A 16,941-nucleotide genomic window follows, 5' to 3' on the forward strand; every position below is an offset into this window, starting at 1 on the left:
GGCTCTTGTTGGTGTTGTTGTTGCGGTTCTCCTGCGGGTCCACCACGAGCGGCCGGTCCAGGTGCGTCTTCACGTCGGGCCGCAGGTGGCGCGCGTACGTGGCCTTCCAGCGCTCGTCGGCCGCCAGCTCGGGGTAGAGCGCCTCGCGGCTCGCCAGCAGGTTGTGCTTGCGCATCTCGCTCGTGCGCTGCTCCCACACCGACTTGGCCGCCTTCTGGTTCCGCTGCTGCTCCTTCCTGCAACAGCCCGCCGCTGCAGCCCAGCCCACCAGCGCGCCCACCTGCGCGCCCACACGCACCCACCTGCGCGTCCACCTGCACGCCCACACGCATCCACCTGCGCGCCCACCTGCTTCCACCAGCGCGCCCACACGCACCCACCTGCGTGTCCACCTGCGTGCCCACACGCATCCACCTGTGAACCCACCTGCTCCCACCAGCGCGCCCACACGCATCCACCTGCGCGTCCACCTGCTTCCACCAGCGCGCCCACACGCACCCACCTGCGCGCCCACCTGCTTCCACCAGCGCGCCCACACGCACCCACCTGCTTCCACCAGCGCGCCCACACGCACCCACCTGCTTCCACCAGCGCGCCCACACGCGCCCACACGCACCCACCTGCTTCCACCTGCGCGCCCACACGCATCCACCTGCGCGCCCACCTACTCCCACCAGCGCGCCCACACACACCCGCTCCTACCTGCGCGCCCGCCTGTATACCACCAACGCACCCATCTTACCCACATGCACGCCCACCTGCACCTACCTGTGTGCCCACCTGCACACACACCTGTGCCTACCTGTTCAACCTGGCTTGGCTTGGGGCTTTCCCCCTGCCTCACCAACGCACCTAGCCACGGGCATCGGCCACTGGTGGTCTCACCTGGGTGACGTCTCAGCCTAAGTGGGCTCCCAAACCCAGCCTGGTGGACACCTACCAACCTCAGAGGCGTCTTAGCCTAGGTAAGTGACCTCAGTGCTCTCCCTTCTGGGCAGGGGCAGAGCTTAGTGGTAGAGGAGTCACAGTGTCATGGATGTGGCTCTGGGCAGGGGCATGGCTCAGTGGTTGGGGAGTGGCTCAGATGTAGAAAGCAAGCCAGGAGGTCCTGGGTTCCATCCTCAGCACCACAGAAATATATAGACACACACACACACATATAATATGTATACATTAGATATATGTATGTATATGATCTATATATTTATATGAAGGTAGCTCAGTGGTAGAGCGCTTGCCTTGCATGCATGAGGCCCTGGGTTCAATTCCTCAGCACCACATAAGCAAAAAGAAAAAAGCCAGAAGTGGCGCTGTGGCTCAAGTGGTAGAGCGCTAGCCTTGAGCTGAAGAGCTGAGGGACAGCGCCCAGGCCCAGAGTTCAGGCCCCATGACTGGACCCCCGCCCCCAAAAATAAAATCCTTGCTAAGAATTATTTTTTTTTTATTATTTTTTAAAGAAGCTGGCTTTGGTGGGCAGGGTCTCCCAGCCTCTGAGAGGCTGGCCCCAGCCCCGCCCCGCCCAGGCCTGTGTGACAGCTCAGGTGGGTCATCTCTTCCCCAGGGATCAGTCTCCAGCAGTTCTCCCGGGATCCACTACCAGCCCCTGCGAGCACCCGAGCCAGTCTCTAACCTCAAGAACCTCTATGGTTCCCACCTAACGTAACAAAACCCCCAAATTTTCCCCTTTTGGCACCAGGAATTTGCCTAAGCTGTTTGTCACCTCCCTGCCTTCATCTCCCCTTTCTGCTTATGCTCCTGCAGCTACCCTTTCTTGGTCCCAAAACCTACTTCCTACCTCAGGGCCTTTACATATGCTGGTTTTTTTTTTTTTTTTGGTCTGTTCGTGGGGCCTGAACTCTGGGCCTGGGCGCTGTCCCTCAGCTCTTCAGCTCTACCACTGAGCCGCCTCCCCAGCCCCCATGTGCTGTTTTGTTAGCCCCGTAGCCCCCATGGTTTCTTCCTCCTCTTCTCTAAGTCTTACCTTGCTGCTGCTGCTGCTGCTATTTTACCAGTTGTGGGGCTTGAACTCTGGGCCTGGGCTCTGTCCCTGAGCTCTACAGCTCAAAGCTAGTGCTCTACCACTTGAGCCACAGCGCCACTTCCTTTAAGTCTTACCATCTTCTAAATAAGGCCTTCTCTAATGCATTTAAAACCCCAACTCGTGGGGTTAGCTCAGAAATGGAGCATTTCCCTAGGCTAGGGTGCATGAGACCCTGGGTTCCATCACCAGCTCCTCTCCAGACCCTCAAAAATCACAGCTCTCTCCACTCCCAGCATCCCCTGCTCTCCTTCTCAGTTTTATTTTTCTCTGCGGTTCAATTCCTTTCTGACAGAAAGATAGTATGTATGATACTTTCTTTTCTTTTTGGTCGGTGGTGGGGCTTGAACTCTGGGCCTGGGCGCTGTCCCTCAGTTCAAGGCTAGCGCTCTACCACTTGAGCCACAGCGCCACTTCTGGTTTTCTGGTGGTTCATTGGAGATAAGAGTCTCATGGACTTTCCTGCTGGGGCTGGCTTTGAACCATGATCCTCAGATCCCACCCTCCTGGGAAGCTAGGATGACAGGTGTGAGCTGCCGGCACCTGGCACATTTTCTTATCTCATTTATCATTTCCCTCTCCCTGACTCAAATAGCTACAAAATGGTAGGACTTCTTGTTTTTCTTTTGCTGGTATTGGGGTTTGAACTCAGGGCCTCATGCTTGCTAGGCAGGTACACTACCAAGTGAGCCTTTGCTTCTTGATGCTGAGCCACGCCCCTAAGATTAGCCACACCCACACTACTGAGCCCACCTCCGACATCTAGGCCACACCCAGAGGCCGTGCCACGCCCCTAAGATTAGCCACACCCACACAACGAGCAACCTTCCACAGCTATGCCACGCCCAATGGGGAGCCACGCCCTCGCAGGCAGGCCACGCCCCCACTACTGAGCCAAGCCCCAAGCCCTATCTACCACTTTTTTCTATTTTTTCCTTTGGACTCCAACTCGGTACCTGCTTAGCTAGTGCTCTACCAACTGCGTCCGGCCTCTAACCCCGGCCACTGTTTCTCACGGCGCAGACAAGCCCCAGTGGTTGGAGAAATGGGTGAGTGGTGGGGGGGCGTCTCTTGCCAGGGCTGCGAGGTTGGGCGGCCCCCCTGCCCCGTCCCCCACTTACACAGCTATGGACATGTTGGCTGCAGACAGGGGACTCACTTCCGCCACCTCCTTGGCTTTCTGCAGGGCGAGCTTCTGGTTGGCTGCCTCCTCCTCCTCTTGCTCGTCCTAGAAGGACAGGGACCCCAGTTCACACTGCCCTGGGGGGTCCCGGCTCCCACACTGCTGCTGGCCTTGGGGGGACATCTGGTGCTGGCAGCGGCCGGGGATGGGGTGTATGATGACCCTCGCTGTCCAGGCCTGCGCTCCAGCCCAGGACAAGCCCTCTTCTTGTGGTTTTGGGCAGTCCTGGGACTCGAACTCAGGGCTTCCCTCTTGCTGAGCAGGTGTGAGGCCGTTGGAGCCACACCCCATCCCACTGTTGCACTGCTTATTTTGAAAATAGGATCTTATTATCCCCCCACCTTACCCCTCACTGCGATCCGCCTATTTTACACTGCCCACTCTAGCTGGGATGTGTGGCGCCACACCCAGATTTTTCTATTAAGATGAAGCCTCGAGGAAGTTGGGCTGTAGCTCAAGTGGTAGAGCGCTCACCTTGAGCTGAAGCACTGAGGGACAGCGCCCAGGCCCAGAGTTCAGGCCCCACGACCAATAATAATAATAATAAATTAGCATTTTTCCCCCAACGCCAGGGCCTCACGCCTGTCATCCTAGCTACTCAGGAGGCTGAGACCTGAGGATCACGGTTCAAAGCCAGCTCTGGCAGGAAGCTCCATGAGAGATCTCCAATGAACCACCAGAAAACCAGAAGTCATGTTGTGGCTCAAGTGGTAGAGCACTTGCCTTGAGCTGAAATGCTGAGGGACACTGCCCAGACCCAGAGGTGTGAGCCACTGCCCCAGGGTGTTTTTAATTTTTAGATACAGGGTCTCAGTTCCAGCGCAAGCTAGCCAAGAACTTCTGGTCTTCTTGCCTCAGCCTCTCAAGTGCTGGGATTTGTCACCACACCTGGCTTATTATTGACCTTACTTTATGCACAGCCAGAAATAAGTCAGAGGGCAAAGATTAATTCATTTTTTTTTTCAGTGCTGGGGATAAACCCAGGCCTTTTGAAGAAATGCTAAGCAAGTGTTCTTCCATGGAGCACACTCCCCGATGTCCTTCTTCCTTTCTATGTGCTCACGCCAGGACTCGCACCCAGTGCTCTTGCTTAGATTTTTTTTTTTTTGCTCAAGGTGCTCTACCACTTGGGCCACAGCTCCTTTGTTTTTTTTTGGTGGTTCACCGAAGAGTCTCACAGGGGCTGGGAAGGTGGCTCAGTGGTAGACGCTTGCCTTGCATGCATGAGGCCCTGGGTTTGATTCCTCAGCACCACATAAGCAAAAAGAAAAAAGCCAGAAGTGGTGCTGTGGCTCAAGAGGTAGAGCGCTAGCCTTGAGCTGAAGAGCTGAGGGACAGCGCCCAGGCCCAGAGTTCAGACCCCACGACCAGACCCCAAAAAACAAAACAAAAAAAGTCTCACAAAATTTCCTGCTGGCTTCCAAACATGATCCTCAGATCTCGGCCTCCAGTGTAACTAGGATTACAGGTGTGAGCCACCAGATTATCAACAACAACTTCTTCCTCTCCTCCTCCTCCCTCTCCTCCTCCTCCTTCCTTCCTCCTCCTCCTCCTTCTTGTCAGTTGTGGGACTTGAACTCAGGGCCTGGGGGCTGTCCCTGAGCTCTTTTGCTCAACACTAGTGCTCTATCACTTGAGCCACAGCACCAGTTTTCTGGTGGTTCACTGGAGATAAGTCTCACAGACTTTTTTGTCCAGGCTGGCTTTGAACTGTGATCCTCAGATCTCAGCCTCCTGCATAGCTGGGACTACAGGCGTGAGCCACCAGCGCCCAGTCACACTTTCTTCTGTACTTTCTGAGCTGTCTAAAAATCCTTAAACCAACTCCCCCCGGACACGGACTCCTCCACACACAATCTGCTGGCCCCAGCTCTTTTTTTTCCCCAACAGCTCCCAGAGGGGGAAACGAGGAGAAAAATCGATACTCTCAGCCCCCTCCCCATGGGAAGAGGAGAAAGGGGGGGCACAGGGTGCTGTGCTTGGAGAGAAGGAAGGGAAAGGGAAGATGTTTTCCAAAAATACATATAGAAAAAGATGGCTTTGGACTTTAAATCCTGTTTCTTCGAGCCGTCTGCAGGGCCTCATGGTTAAACAGAAAAGCCAACAAAAGAAAAGCAAAGGGGGGAAAAAAACCGAGAAAGAAATGGCCAAAAAACCAAACCTAACCACTCAGAAAGGGCACTGCGTGGGGGGGGGGGGGCTGGAGGATGATTGTCCCCAAGAGGGTGGGTGAGGAATCTCTGGGGACCAGAGACCATATTTTCCTGACCACCTGGAGGCTGCCAGTCACCCCCCCCCCACGCTCCACACCTCTCACCACCCTAATCCCACTTGGACAATCTGCTGCCGAGACATTTTGCAATATGGAGTCCTAGCCCTTCTTCCCTCCCCCAAACAAGACTGTACCCCCAAATCTGCTCCTCCGTGTGGCATGGCATTCATTCCACTTTCAGCTGCTCAGGACACAGTACTTGAGAGCTCTGAACTTCCCAGCCAGGACTTGTTATTGTGTTCCAACATCTGATTCACAGTCCTTATTGCCATGTGACTTTGGGCTAGTCTTAACTCCTCTGAGCCTCCTTTTCCTCATACTTGGAACTTTCTCTTTGGGGCTTAGGGCCCTCTGATAAGCAGAGTATTTTTTACCAATAATAATAATAATCTGAGCTCTCATGTGGCTTTCAGCTTGAGCCCCCAGCTGAGTGGACAGTTGTTCTGTGGGGTGATGGCTCTCTGGCTTGGAGATCAAAGATCTGCATACAGTAGGTGCTCAATCTATGCATATAGCAGGCACGAGGTGCCTGGCAGGGCAGGGCTGGGCAATGTGGGTCCTGATGGTCGCTCTCTGGGCTCTCAGAAAAGGACAAGTTCCCAGGGAGAGCAGCCCCCTGCTCCCTCTGTGAGCACAAGGCAGCTCCACGGTGGACCGGATGAAACTTCTGCTCCCCCCGCCCCAGGGCGGATGTGTGGCCTGGAACTTGTCGCTCCCTCCTGCTGGGACTGGCAGATGGACGGCTGGCAGGGCCTCAGGCTCCTCAGCGCCCCAGGTGCCAGAGCCGGAGGGAAACCCTGTTTTTCTGTTCTCTGAGTTCCCACAAGCCAACTGGGGTAGATTCCCAAGATGCTCCTGAAGCTGCCGCGCCCCCAACACCGCCCTCCTTCCCCATCTCACCTGAATGCCTTTTCTCCGTGCTCCCCAAGCCTCCTCTGCTCTTTGCCGGATTCCAGGCCTGTTCTCTTACTCTCCACTCACGTGGCAAAGTCACTCAACTACCCTGGGCCTCAGTTTCCCCAGCTGTGCAGTGGGGCTGACTGTAACTCCCTGTCTCATGGCTTGGGAGTCCTGCCCCCCCCCCCCCGTCATGGGGCTTGAACCTGGGGCCTAGGTGCTGTCCCCGAGCTCTTTTTGTTCAACACTGGCGCTCTACCACTTGAAGCCACAGCACCACTTGCGGGTTTCTGGTGGTTCACTGGCAATCAGAGTCTCATGGACGGTTCTGCCTGGGGCTGCTTTGAATCTCAATCCTCAGATCTCAGGCGTGAGCCACCAGTGCCTGGCTGGACGATCATATTTTTTTCCTCTGGAGTTGTTATTATTATTACTAATTACTTTTCTGCCTTGCTACGTAGCCCAAACTGGCTTCCAACTCATGACCTTCCTGCTTCAGCCTCCTGAGTGCTGGTAGTACAGGCGTGCACCACCACACCTGGCTCACAAGACAGGTTTTGGTGGCTAAGACCTTCCAGGAGGCCGCGTGCTAGGCCGGCTCCGCCCCTCCGCCCCTGTGCTCTCTTCTGGCCTGCTGCTGTCTGTGGAGGCCGCCCTCTTGTCCCCAGCCCCCCTCCTGGCCCGCGTTCTCCCGTGGCCTGCACCTTGGTGAGCTCCTGGGCGTTGGCCAGGTTGTCCACAGCGATGGCCAAGAAAACATTGAGGAGGGTGTCTGCGCGCGCCAGAGTCAGGGAAAGCAGCCAGGAAGGGCGGCGGGGGAGGGGCCCCGGCTCCCCCCCCCATGGCGAAGGATACAGTTTCCGAAGAGAGTGAGGACGATGAAGTAGATGGAGAAGACCATGCCCCCCTGCACCCCGCCCTGAGACTTGATCCCGTCATACATCACCTCGTTCCAGTCCTCCCCGGTCAGGATCTGAAACAGGGGCAGGGAGAGACACACAGCCGACCCCCTCTCAGCTGGCAGCCCGCCCTCCCCCGGGAAGGAGGGGCGGGGGTGGGGCTCCAGCCTTCCCATGCCCATCCCCCCCCAGTCAATGGTACCAGCCATGCCCACGCTTCCATCTTTGCCCCACCCCCCTCCCCTCAGGAGATAAGAGGGGGCTTTGCTCCCCTCAGGAGATAAGGGGGGGCTTTGCTCCCCTCAGGAGATAAGGGGGGACTTTGTTGTCTGTGGGGGGAAGGGGTGTCCTATACTATCATCTCTCTGGTGTCCCCATCAAAGTCATTGTGGAAGTGCGAACTCAGGACTAGTGCCCTAAGAAGCGAGCGCCAGGCATGGCGGTACACGCCTGTAATCCCAGCACACAGGAGGCGAGGGCAGGAGTTTTGAGCTGGAGGTCAGATTGGGCTGCAATAGTGGGACCCTGTCTCAAAAAGAGAGAAAAAGAAAGGAAGGAAGAAAAGAAACCACCCCAAACACCGAAACACAAAAGCCAGCCAGGCAGGAGCAGTGGCTCACGCCTGTAATCTCAGCCACTCGGAATCTTGAGGATTACTGCTTGGTCAGAACTCCACACTTGACGATTCTCCCTCAAAGCTCGGGGGTCCCTTCCCGCTGGAATGTGAAGTCAGGTGACTTTCCACTTGGAGATAGGTAGGTGTATGAATCATGTCTGTCGCTTATTTTTTGTTTCCTCTTGACTTTCTGGCAATGGGATTTGAACTCAGGGTCTTGTACTTGGCAGGCAGGTGCTCTCCTGCTTGGTGATGACCTCCAGCCCTCTTTGGTTTCATGGTTTTGTAGATTAGGGTCTCACTAGCTTTGTGCCTCAGGTGAGGATCCTCCAGCCCTGCCTCTGGAGGAGCTGGGATTACACGTGTATGCTACCACCCCTGGCATGAGCTGTTTCTTTTCACGGGCACACGTCTGTTCCACTGGCTTATCTGAGGCGACTGTAACAAATCTGCATTCTAAAATGTCAGGGGGAAAGTGGAGGAGGGAGCAGGAGCTGGACCGACCCCTCAGGTGTAAGCAGGTGCGCTGGTTTTGGAGGCGGGAGGGGTGCTTGCCCACAGGACTGGGGGAAGGTCCTACCTGAAACACTGTCATGATGGCCGCCGGGAAGGTGTCAAAGTTGGTGGGGGGAGTCCCATCATCGAAGTTAAATCTGTGGAGGTAGGACGCATGTCACGTGAGCCTGCCCCCAGCTGCTCCCAGGACTCGGCTCTGCATCCCGTCTCCATAGCAACGCCGCCAGCCTCTCTGCTCGCAGGAAGGCCGGGCAAGTGGTACCCAGGGCCCCATCCATCCAAACCACTGCCCCCCGGCTAGGAGGGATGCTGGCGGGGGTGCCCTGGTCTAGACTCCAGGGAAAGGGACATTGGAGGTTCTGGGCGGGACTTACTGGCCACCAAAGAGTTGCATTCCCAAGAGGGCGAAGACGACGATGAAGAGGAAGAGGAGGAACAAGAGACTGATGATAGATTTCATGGAGTTCAGAAGAGACACCACGAGGTTTCTGAGAGACGCCCAGTACCTGCCGATGGGGCAGGGAGGGGAGAGGGGTGGTCAGGCCGGGCAGGGGGAGCCGAGTCCAGCTGGCCCCCGATTCCGTCCAGGAACCCCACAACTCACTTTGTGACTTTGAAAATGCGCAATAACCTGAGAGCTCGTAACACGCTGATCCCGAAGGACGTCCCCGGCTTGATGACTGCCCAGATGACCTCGAAGATGCTGCCGATGATGACCTGCGGGTGCAGAGAAGGGGGAGCGTCAGGTTTGGGGGATTCGGGGGACCCCTGTACGTCACACATCCCCTGGCAGCGTCTCCGGATGTTTCTCTTATGGAAAGCCACTATGCAAAGAAATAGGATGTGGGGGGTGGGGTGGGGGTGGAGTGAAGCACGTGGGGGTGGAGCTAAGGTGCAGGGGCGGGGCTTCGTGGCAGGCTATGATACAACCACATGGCTCAGTGCTAGGGGTGGAGCTAAATGGCAGGGCGTGGCTTAGCACTGGCCCTGGCTAAACAGCAGGGGCGGGGTTAAGTGGCAGGGGTGCAGCTAAACGGCAGGGTTCAGTGGTAAGCGTGGCTCCGCCACGGGGCGGAGCTAACTGGTAAGGGTGGAACTACGTGGCAAGGGTGGGGCTAAGTGGTAGGGATGGGCTCAGCTATAGGGGATGGGACTAAGCCATAGGGGCGTGGCGAAGGGTGGGGCGTGGCTAAGGGTGGGGCGTGGCGCAGCCCTCGCCGCCTGACTGAGCAGTGCGGGAGGAGTGTCGCTGGCAGGGCGTGGCTCAGCAGTAGGGGCGTGGCTCCGTGGTTGAGTGTTCACTAACATGTGAGGGGGCCCTGGGTTTTTTGCATTGCAAGAAAGGAAATCACAAAAGGACCCCCTCCTTCCCCACCAAATCCCTAAACCAAACCAACTCAACCCCCCAATCCCCCCCCCCCAAAAAAAGAGAGTCAGCATATCTGAGAGTAAAGGAACAGGATGGCTGGAGCAGCACCTCTGCTTTCAGAGAAGGGGCTGAGCGACCCGAGGCCTCCTCCCTCCCCTCTCCGTCTGTCCTATCCAGGTGACACCCCCATCCTCTTCCTCCTCCAGTTCCTTCTTTCTTTTGTGGACGCTGGATCTCCCTATGTAGCCAGTGATCGCTTGGAATTCTCCATCCCCCTACCTCGATCTCCGGAGTGCTGGGATTATAGGAATGCCTGACCACGCCCAGACTACCTCTCTCCTTACTGCTCCCCCCCCCCCCCGTGATGAAATCTGGAGAACAATCTCAACAGAAATCGTGCACTTACCCCACAGTCAAAGCAGTTGAAGGACGAATGGAAATAAGGCCGCGTCCCAAGCCCGTACATTTTTATAAACATTTCGGACATAAAGAGTCCTAAGAAAATGAATTCTGCATAGTCTAGAGGAAAGAAGGAGGAAACGGAAGGAGGTTAGATGTATTGGGGGTAGCGCTTCAAGGTGGCAATGCTTCTGTCCTCGGCCTGGTAGCCAGGGAGAAATAGAATGGTGCAAAGGACACCTTGGCCCAGAGGGCCTCAGTTTCCCCTGTTGTGGGAAACGACGAGCAGCGACCCACCATCTCGCCAGCCAGCCAGCACCCACAGGCAGCCAGTCTTGTTTTCTGAGACAGGGTTCGACTATGTAACTGAGGCTGGAGTGCCAACTCTCCATCCTGCTACCTCTGTCTCCCCAGTGCCGAGATTACAGGCATGAGCCACCAGGCCTGGCTCAGAGCTGTCTTAGAAGAAGAGAAAGTTCAGCCGGTCTCCATCACTTAGTTCTTTCCCTGGTCTGAAGAAGGTTGGATGGCTGGGAGCCAGTGGCTCACGCCTGTCAGGAGATGGAGGTCTGAGGATCATGGTTTGAAGCCAGCCTGGGCAGGAAAGTTTGTGAGACCCTTATTTCCAATTAATCACAGAAAAAAGCCGGAAGTGGTGCTGTGGCTCAAGGAGGAGAGTGCTAGGTTTGAGGAACAAGGAGCTCAGGGACAGCGTCCAGGCACTGAGTTCAAGCCCCAAGACTGGTAAAAAGAAAGAGAGGGAGAGAGAGACAGAGAGACAGAGAAAAAGAAAGCTGGATATAAGCTACTGAGAGGGACATAGATATTGTGTTGACTGGTGGCTCCTATACAAAAAAAACTGGGCTGGGGGTGTGACTTTGTGGTGAGGGCGTGGCTTAGTGGCAGGGGCGGGGCTTGGCACTAGGGGCGTAGCTCAGAGGTAATGCTCTTGCCTTAAAGTGGTGCTGGCCAACTTAGGCAGTGATGAAGAGACTTCAGTAGATCTTTGAAGAAATGATTCAGACTGACTGTCAACACTGGAGCTTCCACTTTACCTGGTAGGTCTTTTGGGTCCATCTTAAAATCAGAATGCTTTACCTTTTTAAAAACTTACTATTGAAATGTTGGTACTAGGGATTGAATTCAGGGCCTTGTGCGCTCCCTTGGCTTTCTGGCTCAAAGCTTCACTTCAGGATTTTTTGGGGGGTAGTTAATTGGAGATGAGTCTCTCAGTCACTTCTACCCAGGCTGGCTTTGAACCTCGATCCTCAGATCTCAGCCTCCTGAGTAGCTAGGTTGACAGGCGTGAGCCACTGGCGCCTGGCTGCTTTCTTATTTTAAACAGCACATAAAAGAAATGAGTGTCTAATATTTGAAGACATGGCCAATCAATGCACGATCAATGGGTAATGACTTACTCAGGTTCACATGATTGGGTTAGGGGCAGGGAAGCCATTGACAATTTAGGGTCCCCTGGTACCCAGAGGAGAGATCTGTTCTCACACCCAATTTAGATTCTGGTCTTCAACTGCCTGGGTTCAAATCTTGGCTTCATCACTTTCAAGCTGTGTAACCTCCCAACAAGTTATTTCACCTCTCAGTTTTCTCAGTTGACAAATGGGGACCAACCAAATGATCTTTACAGACACAAAAGTTCCCAGAAAGAAGTACCAACCTTTATTCCTAAATCAGGCCAGACTGCAAGGTGATTAGTGAGGAGCAAATTAGGAGATTAAAAATAGCCAATCAGAAGACTGTTGTAACAGGAAGTCGAGTCCTCATTTATAAGAGGCTCTCCAAAGGGACGAAATTCAATTACCGAGGTTGGAAGTAGGACAAGAGGCCCCGAAGGAGATCTGGTCCCTGAGAGGCGTCTGGAATGGGGGTGGCAGCCAACAGGCCTGGAGTAATCAGGGTTCTAAGGAGACAAGACTCTTGAGGCCTTTCTAGGTTAAAGACATGATTATGGCCTAGGTCAGCTCTGAACCAGGTCGGGAAGACATCAGGAGACAGATGAATGATCAGATTCAAGAGGAAGCAACAAGCAGTGACTGCAGGCTCAGAAACCAAAGCCGAGCTGTCCGTTTGCCTCCCTGTCTGCCAACTGCTCCTCTTGTTGATTTCTCGGAGCTCTTTACTTTTGAAGATCCACTGGGAAGTCTCCCCTGCTTGACATACTTCTCCTTACTCCTCACAACTGTCCCTCAATTTTCTGGCTATCTCATGGTGATTCCTGAAATTGGGGAACGGGTCCAGAGAGCAAAGCCTTTGGGGGTGCTGGCACCCATAGATGGTTCAGATGGTCTTCCTTGGGGGTAGGGAGAAGATAATCTAAGACTGAGTCTCCAACATAAGGAAAGCCAGAAGGGCCAGAAAGGGAAACAGGAAGGAGGCACAGTCACATGGAGAGCAAGGCGGGAGGTTGACAGTGAGCAGTGACAATGGGGGGGTGGGGTGCCCCAGGAGGGGATCCCCCATTTCTAAGAAACTCCACTCCTTAATCATAAATGATTTTAACACCCAACAGGCATAGAGATCAGATCTGTTTCCACCAAGCTCTCACAAGGACCCCATATTTCTCTCTCTCCTACCACCCCTTTCAGTAAGCACCCCATATGATCTTTCTTGAAAAGACCAGATTGGGTTGGAGCTTCCAGCTGTCTGGCTAGGGGAAGATGGATGAGCCGAGACATGTAGTTTGAGTCTACCTAAAGGATCCTTGGCAGGCTTTGAGAAGTGGTGTGGGCTTTTAAGAGGTGGAGCCTAGCGAGAGGTCCTTAGGCCATAGGGGGGGTGCCTTCCACAGAAGTTGTGGGGATCCCAGTCTCTCTCTTTCTCTCCCCCCAACAGTCATCTGACGTGGCCCTGTGCAGACCACTTGGCTCTCCAAAGCTAAGAGTTCAATAAATGAAGCTCCTTTCTTTACAGAGTCGTCTGCCTCATGCATTTCACGATCGTCACAGATCCCAGGAAGGAGCCGGGAGGACCACAGAGGGAGCACGGAGGGAGCGGGAGAAAGCCCGTGAGGGTAAGATCAGGGGTCGGGCAGGGGGGGCGGGGAGCCGTTCCCACTCACAGAGGAAGTCGGAGAGCCACTCGGGCTGGTTGTAGTGAACAATCGCGACGCACAGCGTGTTGAGGGCTACGAGGCTGAGCACAGTCCAGTAGAAGGCCTGAGTTTTCACCATGCGGCGGATGTAGAAGCGCATCCTCCTCTCCTTCTTGTGGAAAAAGGTGGAGTTCTCCACCTTGGCACTCTTAATGCTGGCCCGGGCAAAGGGAGACCCTGTCGGGGAGAGGACGGACAGTGTTAGACGCAGGAAGTTCCGTGAAGAAACTGAGGGTCTGTTAACTGCCCGAGCAGCTGCATGACCGGAGCAAGCCATCATGAGCAGGCGTTTTGCTTTGTGGACGTGGAGTCTGGGGGGACACTGGAGGGCTGAGGCTATCTGCCAGGCCTGACCCCTTGCAATGTCTCTGGGGAGCGCCCCTTGTTGTGGATCCCCGGTAGAGGGGCAGGCCATGAAGCAGCAGCGTGAGTACTTAAAAGGCCTCTAGGCGGAGGAGTTTCACTTTGGGGGTGACCACCGACGAAGGAGCCACGTGTACCCTCAGCTCAGAAGCATTCTCTGAGCATCTATGTGGGTGTTGGTTGCACACATACTGTATGTATGAGGTGGAATACCACACTGCCTGAAAACGGGAGGGAATTCTGTCACCTGCCACATGTGAGCACAACTGGAGGGCGTTGTGCAGAGTGAAAGAGACCAGCCACAGAGGAACAAACGCTTCACGCCCTCAGCTGCATGTGGAAAAGTGATAGGAACAGAGAGAAGAGAAGAGCGGTGTTCACAGAGGCGAGGGGAGGGGAGAGGAGGGAGGGGAGGGGAGGAGCGAGAAACATGCAAAGGAGAGAGCTTGTGTTCAGGTGATGAAGTTTTGGTTAGCCAGAGAGCACATTTTAGGGATCAACTGCTCTGCCTGGTGGCTATGGTTAATAACATTTATAGTAAATTAAAAAATTTTCCATGGGGCTGGGAAGGTGGCTCGGTGGTAGAACGCTTGCCTTGCATGCCTGAGGCCCTGGGTTCGATTCCTCAGTACCACATAAGCAAAAAGAAAAAAGCCGGAAGTGGCGCTGTGGCTCAAGTGGTAGAGTGCTAGCCTTGAGCTGAAGAGCTGAGGGACAGCGCCCAGGCCCAGAGTTCAAGCCCCACGACCGGACCCAAAAAAAAAAATTTCCAGAACAGACTTTTAATATCCTGAGGACACAAAACCCAGTGGCAGCGCAGTCATGGCCCCAACCGTGGAGCCACGGAGCCACGCCCACATCGGAGCCACGCCCACCACAGAGCCACAGCCCATGGGCGGGGCCACACACGCCCACCAAAGAGCCACTTTCCCAGACCAAGCCATCAGCTTTTAAAAACAGAAGTGCCAGAGGATTTCAGTTTTATGTTTGTCTTCCTTTTTATCACTTATAATAATAATAATTATTTTTGGAAGAGCGCAGTACTAGAGTTTGAACTCAGGTACTCTCTTGCTAGGAAAAGTGCTCTACCTGTTGGGCCACACCTCCAACCCTAAAGAAAATAGGTGGTGTTTTCTTGTAGCAGCCCCAGTGTGGCGATTCCTCTTGTCACTCAGCTGGCTGCTTTGAAGGAGCATTAGGAGGTTAGGAAAATTCACTTCTTCCCTTTCTGCCCCACTCTCTCAGGGCAGGTCCAGGATGATTGACATGTGGGAGAGCCAATGGAGTGGGAAAGACCTACCCTGAATGAGAATAGCATCCTCCAATAGGCTGGGAGACCTCCCGTGGACTAAGAGAGGGGAAAAGGGGAGCTAGATTGGATGCTCGGCCTGTCTGTCTGTCTCTGCTTCCTGGCCGCCGTGAAGTGTGCAGCTTGGCCCGGCCACGCCCTTCCTCCACAATGGTCAACTTCTCCCCAGCCCAGCCAGAAGCCACAGAACCTCCGCCCGGAGCCCAATTCAAATTTTCCTCTCAAGTGACTTTCTCAGGCACCAATCACGATGACGGGGAAAACCCGAGACCCCGCCCAGCTCGCCCAGCTCGCCCCCTCCCCAGCCCCGAGGGGAAAAAAAGCTGTGTTTAAAATGACTCATGAGAGAGCGAGGGAAGGGGTGACATGGTCCAAAAAGCAATGTGCGCATTTCCCGACTTACAAGCTGTACCGGCGCTGTGCATCACCTTCGTGGCAACAATCACCAGTAAACAAATAAACAAAACCACTCATTGGCCAGGTGTCCCAGCTGCTCCGCTAGACAGCTCAGGGATGGAGGCGTGGCTTGTGACAGGGGCGTGGCTCAGCCCTGAGGTGGGCGCGGCTTAGCAATGGGGCGTGGCTCCGAGGTGGGGGCATGGTTTAGCAGCCAGGAGTGGATCCGAAACAGGCTGTGGCTGGGGGTAGGCGTGGCTCAGCCGTGGGGGGTGTGGCTCAGCAATGCAGACTTGAACAAGGAGGCAAAAGGCTGTTAATAATTTTGATCCTAGCTAATCCCAGCTACCCAGGAGGCTGAGGTCTGAGGATCATGGTTCAAAGCCAGCCTGAGCAGGAAAGTCCCTAAGATTCTTATCTCCAATGAACCAGCGAAAAGCTGCAAGTGGATCTGTGGTTCACGCAGTAGAGCAGCAGCCTTGAATGAAAAAGCTCAGACACAACTCCCAGGCCCTGAGTTCAAGCCTCAACAGTAGCACAAACGAATAATATCGATAATAATAATAATACTAATAACTTGCCCGTGGGCATGACTGAGTGCTGCACCCTGCAAGACCAGGTCTTGATGCACGATGGGAATCAGATGGGCGGGGTGGGGGGAGGCTGGCTATTTGTATAAACATGGAATCTACTCCGCGATGGTCACATAGGATGAGCAGCAGAATGAGACCCCAATGCAGGGCAGCCGGGGTCCACAGGACCAGCGCCCCATCTCTTGTGCAGGGCCGAGCAGTAGAGGGAAGACTCACCGACGGAGGCAATGTCAGCCAGCTGGTCCTCTCCCTCCTCCGGGCTCAGCAGGTCTGTCTTGCTCTTCTTGATAGTGGCTCTCCGCAGGGCTCCAACAGTGGACAAAGGAGAAAAGAAGACATTACCTTGTTTTGTACGTGTGTGCATGCAAGCATATACATGCACATGCACCAGTCCTAGAGCTTGAACTCCAGTCCTGGGCATTAGTTAATTAGCTTTTGCACTCAAAGGTGGCGCTCTACCACTTGAACCACACCTCCACTTCTGGTCTTGGGGGTGTTTAATTGGAGACAAGAGTCTCACGGGTGTTCCTGCCTGGGCTGGCCTCAGATCACAATCCTCAGGATCTCAGCCTCCAGAGGAGCTGGGATTGCAGTGGGAGCCACTGACAGCTGGTGAGCTGAGAGGTTTCTTTCTTTGTTTGATTTATTTATTGTTAGGAGCATACATCGATTATACATGGGGAAACCCATTATCACAATTCTACACACATGTGTACAATGTACCCCGTCAACCTCATTCCCTCTCTCTCTCTTCTTCCTCCTCTTGCTCTCTCTATGTCTTTTTTTTTTTTTTGTCAGTTGTGAGGCTTGAACTCAAGGCCTGGGCTGGGAAGGTGGCTCAGTGGTAGAGCGCTTGCCTTGCATGCATGAGGCCCTGGGTTCCATTCCTCATCACCACATAAGCAAAAAGAAAAAAGCCAGAAGTGGCGCTGTGGCTCAAGTGGTAGAGCGCTAGCCTTGAGCTGAAGAGCTGAGGGACAGC

At 54.6% G+C, this 16,941-nt stretch overlaps 1 protein-coding gene across 1 annotated transcript in view; it reads right to left on the reverse strand.

The window, feature by feature from the left end:
* The window catches only part of Cacna1a (calcium channel, voltage-dependent, P/Q type, alpha 1A subunit), a 155,787-nt gene that overhangs the window by 67,977 nt on the left and 70,869 nt on the right, over window positions 1-16,941 (reverse strand). Inside the window, exons 10-19 of the mRNA XM_013034189.1 lie at window positions 16,176-16,265; window positions 13,266-13,475; window positions 10,197-10,309; window positions 9,026-9,138; window positions 8,796-8,927; window positions 8,486-8,558; window positions 7,246-7,363; window positions 7,095-7,162; window positions 3,160-3,266; window positions 2-236 (exon numbers count right to left, since the gene is read on the reverse strand). Coding sequence (XP_012889643.1) covers window positions 2-236; window positions 3,160-3,266; window positions 7,095-7,162; window positions 7,246-7,363; window positions 8,486-8,558; window positions 8,796-8,927; window positions 9,026-9,138; window positions 10,197-10,309; window positions 13,266-13,475; window positions 16,176-16,265 — 1,259 coding nt within the window. The remainder of the gene's footprint in view (window position 1; window positions 237-3,159; window positions 3,267-7,094; window positions 7,163-7,245; window positions 7,364-8,485; window positions 8,559-8,795; window positions 8,928-9,025; window positions 9,139-10,196; window positions 10,310-13,265; window positions 13,476-16,175; window positions 16,266-16,941) is intronic.

This window comes from Dipodomys ordii, unplaced genomic scaffold, assembly GCF_000151885.1.
Source record: "Dipodomys ordii isolate 6190 unplaced genomic scaffold, Dord_2.0 Scaffold184, whole genome shotgun sequence".
Classification (NCBI taxonomy): domain Eukaryota; kingdom Metazoa; phylum Chordata; class Mammalia; order Rodentia; family Heteromyidae; genus Dipodomys; species Dipodomys ordii.